Source organism: Zea mays, chromosome 1 (genome assembly GCF_902167145.1).
Source record: "Zea mays cultivar B73 chromosome 1, Zm-B73-REFERENCE-NAM-5.0, whole genome shotgun sequence".
NCBI classification, from domain to species: Eukaryota; Viridiplantae; Streptophyta; class Magnoliopsida; order Poales; family Poaceae; genus Zea; species Zea mays.
This window is the reverse complement of record NC_050096.1, coordinates 353,313-365,592: the sequence shown is the minus strand read 5'-3', so window position 1 is coordinate 365,592 and position 12,280 is coordinate 353,313. Positions and strand designations below refer to the sequence as shown.

Below are 12,280 nucleotides of genomic sequence, written 5' to 3'. Positions count from 1 at the left end.
CTGGGGACAACTACCTAATTATGTTCCTAGGTTGAGAAGGTATCGGGGTAAGCTCATACCTACTAATCAACTTATGATATACACGACTCCAAGCTAACAAGTCTGCTATTAAGGGCGGCCCTTACTGTGAACCTAGTAGGTGACACACGTAGGATTCTTTGCTATGCTATTCCTATTCGGTAACCTAGACTATGCAACAGTATTAAGTATCGTATACTAATGAATATGCACTGACAATCACTGGACTACTATTCCTATTGGAACCATCCATTGCGATGTCTGCCTGATCGAACTCGCCCTCGGAGGAAAAACTCTCCTCTTTCCACTCAAGTATGTTGCACCGTATCTGGTGTGGTATCCTCTCTTTTGATATTTATGCTTACGAAAGCCCATATTGTAAATAAAGAGCACTTCTTCCTTTTCCTTAGTAGCTTGATTGCTGTTACACCTGTACTGCGGATCTTTACTATACTATACTATACTATACTATACTATACTATACTATACTATACTATACTATACTATACTATACTATACTATACTATACTATACTATACTATACTATACTATACTATACTATACTATACTATACTATACTATACTATACTATACTATACTATACTATACTATACTATACTATACTATACTATACTATACTATACTATACTATACTATACTATACTATACTATACTATACTATACTATACTATACTATTGTACCAACCTCTATTTTTCATTAATGGTTCAAACAAGATTCACTATCTTTCTTATTCTACTCTTTCACAAACGGATCCGAACTTACTTCTTTGGATCTTATCCCATTCATACAAATGAACATATTATAGTATAGGCAAGTAATCCCTATTATTAAGTAAGTCATTATCATTATCCTGACATTTACTAAGTCCAATTTTAGAATACTTTTTTCTTTTTTAGTCCCACATAGATACAAGTACGTACTCTACTAGGATGATGCACAAGAAATGGTCAGGATAGCTCAGTTGGTAGAGCAGAGGACTGAAAATCCTCGTGTCACCAGTTCAAATCTGGTTCCTGGCACAGAAAAAAGGATCTACCGAATAGGTATTGATACAAATTACTGTAGATGGATTGGGATACATATTATAGAATAATATAGAAGGAGTATTATTTTTTCATCTACATCTAAGTAGATAAATCTCTAAATAGAGACACTTCTTTAGGGTCAAAATCTCGGGTTATTTTCTTTTCTTTTAATAGAGTTGTATCTCTCTGACCAATTACAAGGATAGAGGTGGGGATACCACAATCGGGTAGATACAACTAAACTCATTGAAAATCCCAATAAATCCATAAATAGAACAACTGAAAAGATACAAAACATGGCAAACACTCCATACTCCTCATGGTCGGATTATTCTTCAAGGTCGGACTTACCCAAAACTACAGCAATATCAAACATATGTTGCAAACTGATGAAGAGAGCATTCTTAACAGCTTTGCTAAAATCAACATGTATAAGCAATCTTTACTTGCTAAGAAGCTGTGCGATAGAGTTTTCCATAATGAATATAAAGTATTACCACAAATGGAATACACCAATGAGACTGCTTTCAGTTACTATATAGACCTATATGGAGTCTCGAATGTATATGATTTGATAGAAGAGTTTCATGAATTGCCTCATGTTTTAACATGCTGCGGTCAAACCCTTATTTACGACGGTGAGATATTATCTCACAAAAATACAAACATTCGTTTAGTAGCTAAAAATGCATGGGAGAGGTTAGGAGATCTTAGAGACGATCCAATAAGAGATCCTGTTATTGATACTATATATGAAGGGGCAGACTATCCCCATAATGAGTTTTTATCACGAAAACTGAAGTGGGCCGAGGATTGAAAGGTATTTTGTTGGATACAATACAGTATTTTCTAGTGCTATAACGCAAGTTAGAACTTGCACTTTTAACAAATCTAACAATAAGTTTGTCTGGGGTATGTTTAATATCCTTGTATTAATGGGGATAGGAGTTGTAGTTTGGTACAGGTATGTTCAATGTGATAACCCTTTTATTATCCCCCAAGAAATAGCTCACCCATTGGCAAATTTGAATGCTTTTAAGAACCCAGAAGCCGTTATTAATGGTTACAAGAGGGTGACTTTCTTGATCAATAAAGACATAGTGAATACTGTTCTTAGTACATTTATGAATGATCCAACCTTTACGGAGGTTTTTAACGTTAACCAAGCCGAGAACATGGATAATAATGTTGCTATGAAGCGAGTGTCGGCACTGCCATCATGGTAGCAAGCTTTATAGCTACCAATGCGTTGGTTTTACCAACCCCATAAGATGTTAGGTAGAATACAATAATGATTTTTCATATAGGGTTCCATGCAGATTCAACAATGACTGTTTCCCTTATTCTTTTACAGTAAGAATTTAGAAGAGGATTTACAAGCGTATTCTAATAAATTGAGCACACATTTCGTTGAACGGTTTCCTGTATAGTGAGTTCGAGTCTAGGTTACTGTACCTAAGATGGATTATATAGCCTAAGTCGGGGAACAGCTGAGTAGATATTAGCTTTAACCATAGCATAGCATCCTTGTGCATCAAATGGGTAGCAGTTTCATACTGTGACCCTTTATAGCTAGAAATTCATAGTGGTAGGCCGCGGGCTTTCCTGTTAATCAACCCCCGAACTAGGTGTGTTATCGAAAAGTAATCTCTGTCTGGGTTAGACCCTTTTGGAGTAAGAGAATGTATAGTCGAGGAAGACAAAACAGAAGTGGTGAAAGCTGACAAACTCAAACCGTTAAATAGTTTACTTCTTTTATTAAGGAAAGACGATGTCAACTGTTAGCTATGAATGTTTAAGGCAATCAGGTTGAAGGGATAAATGTTCAACCTCAGGTAATACTTTCTATGGAAAGCAGTTGAGATTGTGATAAAGGTTGAGTAGTCATTGGTTGGAGGGATTCGCCTACTAGCTGGTGGGAGGCTGGGAAAACATATTCAATCTCGTGGTGAGGAATGCATTTGAAGAGGGATGAAGGAGACTTTCTGATTGAACTCCACCACACTGTTTGAATTAGAACTGTGGTTGCGGTTGCAGTTTGGGAACGAGAGGAACCATTGCTCCTAGGTTTAGGGCTCAAGAGGCACACAATAATAGTCTATGGCATCTATCTTTCCGTGGCCCGCATCAGAATCATAAGAAGGTGGCTGTAAAAAAGATCCGAATCGTCTATTCACGGCTATCACTGGCATGTTTCATTCACTTGACTGCTTTAACAGTACGAATCCCGACCTCCTTAGGCAGAGATTGGATCTCCTGATCCATGCATTGGAGAATCTTTCACAATCGAAGGTGCTCAGTACGCTCCACTCATTGAGAAATGACCGTCCAGTTTAAGTTCGTATTAAGTGAAGTGACTTCCTAACCACCTGATTCTATCAAGTGATGGGACTACTAACAAGAGAGTAAAGGTGTGGTAATTGTTTTGTGATCGATATTGATCTGAGCAGCCCTGATCCAGACATAGAAAGGTTTGATAATCACTCGTTTGGTATGAGATTTTTCTTTCTATTAATAGAATGGGACGAGGGCGGGAGAAGGATTGATTGATTGTTGGAACTATCGGCATCCCCTCGAAAGAACTCAAAAGGTAGTTGTTTGGAATGGCTTTTTTTGCCTTGCTGCGGGATGTGGGATCATTCGTGTTTAGGTAAGTGCCAGATGTGTGGAGTGGAGCTTTCCTTTGTGAAGAAAGAGTGCCATATATATTAGGTAAAGGGCTCTTCCTGAGGAAATCGTTTTTGTAAAGATCTCCTTGCCCCAATTCCTGTGCCGCCCTAGCTCACAGCAGTAGTGTCTTTTAAGCGGAAAGAGAGGAATTCCACGTATTAGATCACCTCACCATCTGGAAGTTGATCTATCTGGCTGGTTAGGACCAGTGGGCACTGTTCTATTAGGTGGTCAGGTCATACATTACTAAACTAAAGCGGACTGGCCGAAGCTACTAACTGGGACTTTCGCACCGGCACCTTAATTATGTGATTTCGAAACAAGCTCTAGAATGCCACTTATCGATGCAGAATCGCTCATTCCATGACTTTTTTAGGGTATCGGGCCATCAATCCACGTAAAAGCGGTTAAAAGACGTTTTCTAGCTATAAGAATGCCAGCTTGGGAAGAAGAGATGGACTTGGCACTTCTCCCTGGCTATCGAGGCTGCCATAGCAAGCAGTCACTAGTTTTGGCTATAGGTGTCTCAGCACTAATCCGAACTCTACACCGGCACTTGAAAGTCAACCAACCACTAGATTGAGTTGACTCTAACGGGAAATCAGCAAGCAGAGAAACCATTACTCCTTTTACCACTTGCTTACTTTCTCGCTCTCTATCTACGTTCAAGCTTAAGACATAGCTCCAGCAATAATAAGAAATACGAATTCATTCTCAAAAGACAGGTACTGAGCGAAAAGAAGAAACCCTCAAATGAAAATCGACAGACAAACATGGGCAACCTTGACCCTCACTTCCAGAGAATCTTAGCTTTTACCCTTGCGCTCCCATTCCCCAGAGTAGAGACTAGACTAGATCCTAGCTAGAATAGATACCGATATCCCTATCTCAATGAAAGCAGGAACATCTGCATCAAGAAATGCATATCAATGAAAGCAGAGCTCACCATCATGAGAATAGAGCTTGGTATTAAGCATTCTAGGGCGGGCATACTTCTGCTTACTTATATGCTCGGTCCGGAGACCGCTGAACAGAAATCCCTCCACGAGGACCAAGATCACAACTCAAACCTGGCACTTTGAAAAAAAAGACAAATCATATATAATATCTAGTGTAGTTTTGATGATTTTATTGTTCTTTTATCTACGATAACCAACCATCACTTTCTAATTAACAAGTCAAACAATCTTTCTGAGTGCTTTACCGAATCCTTGAACTTCTATCGTTAGGGGTCAAGCTTACCTACTTGATCAGACTTCGCCCCTCACCGGAAACCTAGTGCTGCGCTTGCTTTTTCACCGAATAGCTCCTAAAAGCAGTGGTAGGAATGCGACAGAGAGCTAGCTTAATTTCTCGTGATAAGTAGTCAATTCTCAAATGGCAAACAAGGGCAAAAGATGCGACATCAGGTGTTAGAGACCGGGCGGCGGGGAAAGTAAGAGTGCAGTGCCAAGTAATGGATCAAAGCATCTCCGTAAAGGGCAGACGGAGGGTGATCTAACTTAACAACCTAGCTTACTAGCGGAAGAAAGAGGAAGTCAAGCCTAGCGGCCCTCAAGTGCGAAGTAGTGAATTCTCTTTTTATCCAGACCTGTCTCCTAGTTAGGGTTGTCCAGTGGCATTCTTTTGTTAACGTCAAAAAAAGCAGCTCTTCCAAATCGAGTGAGTAGCTCCTATCTTCTACTGATTGACTCACTTTTCTATTCCATAGCACGCTCAGTGGAACAGTGACATGCTTTGGTCCTAGTACAACAACAGCCATATGTAAAATTTCATAGGCATCTTTTTTCCTTAGAGAGAGAGAAAGCCCGTCAGGACGGTAATCAATCTCAATGCCAAGAAACAACCACTACGCTTCAGCCATAAATGCAAGCTGAATGGAACCAAAAATCAACGAACGTTGCCCCATCTTTCTTAGATTTTCTTGATGAGAAAGAAGCAAATAAAGCTTTCTTTGATTCTTGTCAGCTTGTTGGTTCGAATTCCGTCTATTTGATTCAGTTCGCGGTAATACTTTTTAGGCGGGGAAGGCAACCATCATATTAGCTTAGCTAGCAAAAGGCAATCAAGGGTCAGAGCTCAATTGCATAGTGAGAGTTGAAGCTTCGGTACGAAATTCTGGCTACTAGGTTTCTCTGGATACGGGATGATTCAAGCTTTTTCAAGAGTGAGTAAGTCTCCCTACTCATCGGAAAATTAACACTCTGAGGCGCTTATTCCTATTCCCACTTGAAAATCTACAGCCCAGTGCTCCGCCGTAACTTTAGTTAGGTCAAGCCTGCTTTCCGCACACTCTGTCATGTCCTCACTTCAACCCCCCATTCTTTAGGCACCGTAATTTCGCTGCTTCTTCCAACCAGACAAAACGTATGGATCGCTTCCTGCTTCCTTTCTTTTGGAGAGAATGGGCTACGGCACCTACAAGAGCATATGCTCGGACATCCATCCAATTATGGAATATTCAGGCCAGCAGTAAACGAATGAAGACAATGTCAAATGTCAGTGGTCATCATCCCTATAAGAAATATGGGGAAGCTTTGTACGCAATCCAAGCAAGTCAAGCAGGGACACTGAATCGGTAAAGAAACCAGCCTAAAGAGTATGTATTCACACTGGTACAGAACATAGATCAGATCGTAAGGGATAGAGGGATGCAATAATAAAGAAAGATCTTGATTTTATCTTTCCTTCCTGCTTAGGAAAGTTCGAGTTGCCGGGCCTCAGAGCCAATTCCTTAAGGAAAATCTGGTTTCTTACTTTATTTGTGTGGGGACCCATATTTCAATATGTTCAATTAACCTCACACCGGACTTTGTCACTTTGAAGCTATAAGGTATCTCGTACAAATACGCAGGAGTCAGGACTCATCTAACTACTCTTTCAACTATCCCTACTCTTACTTAAACTGTCCCCCTAAGAAGTCATCAAATGGTAACACGATGCCGGGTGTGGCAGGGATCGAAAAAAAAGCATTAGCTCATTCGCAGAGAGAGAATGAGAGAAGGTGGATAATGGTTAGGGATGTAAGTACTCTAGTTTGGTAGGTTTGAATTGTGTGGCCAGGGGTATTGGTTACGATTCCAGTGGTCTTCAGGCGAGTTGACAAAACTACCCCTATGCGAAAAGAATGAAGCTGATGTGGTTGTTCCAATTTATGAAATTGACTTGCTCTTCTCTCGATTGAACCATTGCAACCAAGGATTGAAAAAAACTTCTATTTACTCGATGGTTGCTGTTTCCATGTGATAGATTTTTCCCACGGAAACGTTTCCTTTTTTGTTAGAAACCCAGCTCTTTCCTTTCCCTTCCTGACCATGAAACAGGCTAGCGCCTTTTATGAACTCTTATCCAAAATCTCTCATCAATCAAAGTCTGTTCCTTCTACTACACCTCAAGCACCTCCGGTTCAGGTCTTTTATGATTGTGACCAATTTCCTGGCCCGTTGGAAGGCCAAAGCAGCCCAAGTGATTGATCTCTCCCCAGAAAAGGAACAAGTTCGGATAATGATGAATAACATGAGTAGGCAATACCATGACTATTTCGATTTCCAAGCGATGACCACGCTCTTTGATTGAAGCAGCCACTCGTATTGAAGATGCTATCTACAATGGGATGGGACTCATGGATCACAGGTCAAAGAGGCAGATCCAAAAGGAAAGAAGATAACCCTGGGGGGGAACAAGCAAGAACAGTGAAGTGAATATCTTGTCTGACGGAAAACCAAAGACACTCAGGACTTTCACTCCGTTCGGCATAACTCTCAGCCGCGCCTTGGAAAATAAGCTTAAGAAGCATGTTGTACTTCCTCCTGCCAATATAAACATGATCGAGCCAACATTGTCGAGTTGGTAGTCTCTGACTCCCTCCTTATTACGCCAGCCGGAGAAAAGGGAGAAACCGATAGTAGAGACATGACTGGAATCCAGGAGACTGACGAGATTGAGCCCCCACCTCAAGTTCATATGCTCTGGTGGGATGATTTCAACGAGAAATTCCCAACCCCTCCTATTACTCCCTGAAAGCCCAGCAAGTGATGAATCCTTTACCCTTGCTCATATTCTGGAAAATCTTCCCATGTCATAAACCTTCCATTCAGTATAGGTAAACCATTTAGGGAGAATGGGTTTTTCGGTCTTTCTCACGTGTTTTTTTTCGCTCGTCAAATGTTCTTCCGCGGAGAATGGTCGATCTTTTAAAGAACTTTGTAAATGAATGATTTAAGAACACAGACAGAGAGATATTTACTTTTTTCACATCTGTAACTACATTTTCACATTTCTTTAAAAAAAGATGTAGAACTGAATAGCGCAGCTGTTTTGGCTCGCAATAAAGCAAGGGTCCTGATCGAGCAAGACTACGTCCTATCTATCTACCTCTCCAAACACAATATCTTGAGTACCTATGATGGTGACTACATCTGCTGGCATGTGATGTTTGGACATAGAATCGAGTCCTTGTGAATGGGCAAAGCCAGGTGCTCTTATTTTACAACGGTAGGGACGATTACTCCCATTACTGACAAGAAAGACACCAAATTCACCTTTAGGTGCTTCAACTGCGGTATAGGTAGAAGGAGCTGGTACGGAAAAACCTTCTGTATAAAGTTCGAAATGGTGAATTGAGGTAGAGTAGACCGATGATCCGGTAGTCATTTGGCCGGCTATGGAAAGAAAAAGCTTGCATCTGCTCCCCCTAAACTATAACAGGTCCCATCTCTCTCCAAACCTAACGTGGTAGTTTCCCATCATAAGGCTTTCCATCTATAGATTGATTGAGCCATTACCCACTAAGGATCCCATTCATTCAGAACTCAGTTGACTGCTTCTTTCTATAGATAAGGCGGAACGTCCTTAGTTCAGCATTATAGCACATAGTCTCCGACGCTACTACAGCGCTTCGCTAACTCGAAGCGCCTCGCTATGAGAATGACGCTTCGCTAACGCTCGGCTAAGTCGTCGAACCCTCGCGCTGACCATTCGCTTTCTCAGTAGCGAAAGCGCTTCTCTTTGCCCCTTAACTTAATCTTAATCTTAATCTTAATCTTAATCTTAATCTTAATCTTAATAAAGTAAGTATTTGGAAAAGAAAGAGATTCTTGGTTTTATTGCTCCCGCTTCCTCATCTGCGCTCGTCAAGCCAACTTTGCTTTTTGGGAGGTGAAAGAGGAAGCGGACATTTCGAAATGACAGCATCGAAGATATCTATATACACAGGAACGCTTATTCCGGACTGCGTTCCGGAAAAAGTAGCCTACTTGACAGAAAGGGCGGGCACTCTCGGCTCGGGGGTAGGCACTCTCGTCTTTCAACCCCACCATCACTTTTAATTTAGTGGGGCACTGTTTACTTACAGCCTCTACGAGTTGCAAGTGAATGGGGCCGGTGCGTGTGAACGGAAGGGTTCATCATTTTAACCCCTAAACAAAATAGGAAGAGGGGTACTTGACTAATAGGGGGCAATTGCATCGCACCTGACTGTGAGGGACCTCTTGATACCTTATGTTCACTTCCTAACTAGTAGCCGGTTTCCTGTCGCGGAAGCCTTTTCCCAGTGCGCGGAGCCGAAGGTGTTAGTGCTTTCTCATGGGGTCAATAATGCTAATCCCTCTTTTTGTGCCGGCAAGAAGATAAGACCTTCTCTTGGTTTCCCAACCTGTTGCTTCTAAAGGCTGCCCTCTCTCGGCTGGATTTTGGTCCAGCCTACTACGAGGATCCCATATCCCGTACATCGTCTTTCTCCCTCCTGGGTTCCCGTGGTTCCTATGCCGCCGCGTTTCCCGGTCCTTTTCTTTTTTTAGTGCTTCGACCCGAAGCGATAGCTTGACGCGTTTTCCGTGGATAAGATGGCAGCGCTCCAGCTCACTAAAGAATGGGACGGCAGTGGTCCGCCGGCAAGCTCGTTCTGATCTTGGACGCAGTACATTGGAATCCTGAAGCACCACCACGAACGCTACCGCGCGTGCGCCTGCGGTGCGGTAAGGCACCACCCTGTTGTGCCAGCAGCCAACTCCGGCGTGTCAGCTTAGTTATCCTCATCAAGCCACAACCTTGATGTCTAGCTTCCCAACTGGTAGACGGTTCCCTTTCCCCCAGATCAATGAAGAAGGGAGAAGTCAGTTGATTCTTCCGAAGAACCGGAAGCGAAGCGCTATGCCGGGGCGAGGGGACGGGAAAAGAAACTGCTCCGAAGAAAGATATTGGGGTTCCCAATGCTTCTCCACGCCCAAGGAGATGCGCCAACCTCGGGATGCTTTACTCCTAACCCCACGACGGTTCCGAGACGGAGCTTAACCTGAGTCTCGGTTAAGAACGGCGATGATCTACGTTTCACACGGCGCACGATTCCATGGATAGTTTCATTCGAGATCGTGATGGAGGACATAGCTTACGATCATCGGCTTTGATCATGCCACTAGGCATTTGATTAGGACATTGCACAATGATCCGAACACTTTGTCGCATCTCTTCGATACGAATACAGTAACGATCATAGCGATCTCCTCTGGTACCTACTGGTACGTCAAGATCCGATTGGTCATGAACATCGTAAGGTGCTGCTCTTCGCGAATCCCAGCATACCCCAGGTTGGGATGGGTAGGCCCACCACTTCACTTTTTCACTTTCACTTAGGCCCGGGCCAAGTCAGTGGGGGGACCCTGTCGGGCTCCTTCCCCCCCAAAACAAACTGTACGTGGGAGTTTCCCTTCATACGGCTCGAATCATTCTCAGATGCCCCGAGAGGCATCTTTCCTTATGATCTGGTGGTTCACACACGCGCAAACGAGCACCGGCCGCAACAGCAAGGAACTATGACCAATAGAGTCAGACACAGAGCGTCATACTTCTTTATCTTGTGATGGTTGAGGAGTTTCTTTCTCAGAGGGTGCGGGACGCTTGCGGAGTCCGTACCACCACAGGTCGTTCTTGGGCAAATCCCGCTCCTAAACATAAGGGAGGGATAGGGGGAAAGGGGCCGGGCCTATCATATAAATAGGGTTGTAGAAAGACCACGTATTTTCATTCGACGTTCCGGGGCGCCCGATTCGGTCAACGAATTTGGCGAGCTGATCTGCTTTGATCCAGGAGAAAGCCCAGTCAGCCACCTTTTCGGTGCAGGTCACGTGACCTATAGCTCGGCCTTCGCTTTTTGAGACTTCCTCTACCCACATCTCTATGTGCCTGCATCACTTTCATATGGAGAAAGATGGGCTTACCATGTTCCATCAATAGCACCTAACCTATGCCGATTTTGGCGGACCGTGCTCCACCCCGGTGAACTCATGCGGTTCCGACGTGCCCAGAGGCCAGAGGCGAATCCGTTCACGGTCCGTAGGACCAACACCATTCGAAGGTTGATGGCCCGCCTAGAATAGGAATCTTTGACTGGGCTTACACACATTCGCTCACTTACGCTGTCCCCCCTCAGCTCACCCTAGCCCCGGGTACGTCGTCTCCAAGGCTTCACACAAAATCTTCACTGACAACATATGCATGCTTTTGTAGGGTCGGGCAGAACCGTTGTTGCCTGATGGGAACTTCCCCCATATTGCTATCAATGTCTTCATGTCGCACGACCTCTTAACATTACACCACTGAATCCCCAATCCTTTGCTTGCTGTGCAGTGACAGTACCAATATCCACTAATCGTTGTTTCCAGATACGGTTGTCGGTTGACATCTCTTCTAATTCGTCGATACGAGAAGCAAATTGTTGTGTGGAGGAATCAATATCTCGACATAAGCCAAGAGGCAGATCTTGTGCCACTCCACCAGGTCGTATGAAACTGGCATGCATCCTGGCTCCCGGGACTCTTTCATAGAATTCCAACAATTTCTCCCGCTCCTCAAAAGCCCAAAGGAACGGAGTTGATGCTCCCACATCCATAGCATGAGTAGTTGAAGCAAGTGAATGATTTGAAATTCGAGTTATTTCACAGAATAACATTCGTATATATTGAGCTCGTAATGGTACCTCACAATTCAAAAGTCTCTCTACGGCTGAAGAATGAGCGTGTTCTTGGGCCATCGTAGAAACATAGATAGGGTCAACGACGGAACGAACAACGAAACTTTACGACAGCTTTTTCGTACACGTTCACTTGCATCACATACACAAGTGCTCTCTGAACCGTGCAATAAGGTCACCCATAACACGGCTCTCCCACTGGAGTTACCTTAGCCCCGGGCCATGCTATTCCATGATATTGGAATAATGGCAGCCTAACTACTTATTATCATCGTCTTGAAAGCTGGGCGCCTTTTGAATATGAGTGGGGCTCCTAGTCTAGGCGGCGCCTTCGTGGAGCCAAACCGAAGGAAGAGCAAAAGGGCGAGTGAAGCGTCCCCAATCCTCTGGGACTCAAATGTGATACAATTACTAGTCCCAGGAGGCTAGTAAACACATTTATACATCAGATGATTCCAGATCTGCTTAAACGAGACAAACCTATAAAGGTGGCGAACAACTTTAAGAGTTGGTCCACAACTCGGGACATATCATCAGAGTGGGGCTGAAGCAGCCCGATATACGCAGCGAAGCAAATCA

At 43.4% G+C, this 12,280-nt stretch overlaps 1 protein-coding gene and 1 non-coding gene across 2 annotated transcripts; one reads left to right on the top strand and one right to left on the bottom strand.

Moving 5' to 3' along the window:
- The first annotated feature begins 986 nt into the window (after positions 1-986).
- TRNAF-GAA (transfer RNA phenylalanine (anticodon GAA)) lies at positions 987-1,059 on the top strand. The gene has a single exon. It is a non-coding gene; the product is annotated as a tRNA-Phe (tRNA).
- A 6,970-nt stretch (positions 1,060-8,029) lies between these two features.
- On the bottom strand, positions 8,030-11,678 carry LOC118473255 (NADH dehydrogenase [ubiquinone] iron-sulfur protein 2-like). The gene is made up of 3 exons (XM_035962296.1): positions 11,309-11,678; positions 10,077-10,320; positions 8,030-8,360 (listed from the first exon to the last, which is right to left on the bottom strand). The coding sequence occupies exons 1-3, from the start codon at positions 11,618-11,620 to the stop codon at positions 8,098-8,100; spliced, it is 819 nt and encodes a 272-aa protein (XP_035818189.1). The 5' UTR covers positions 11,621-11,678; the 3' UTR covers positions 8,030-8,097.
- Positions 11,679-12,280: the final 602 nt, after the last annotated feature.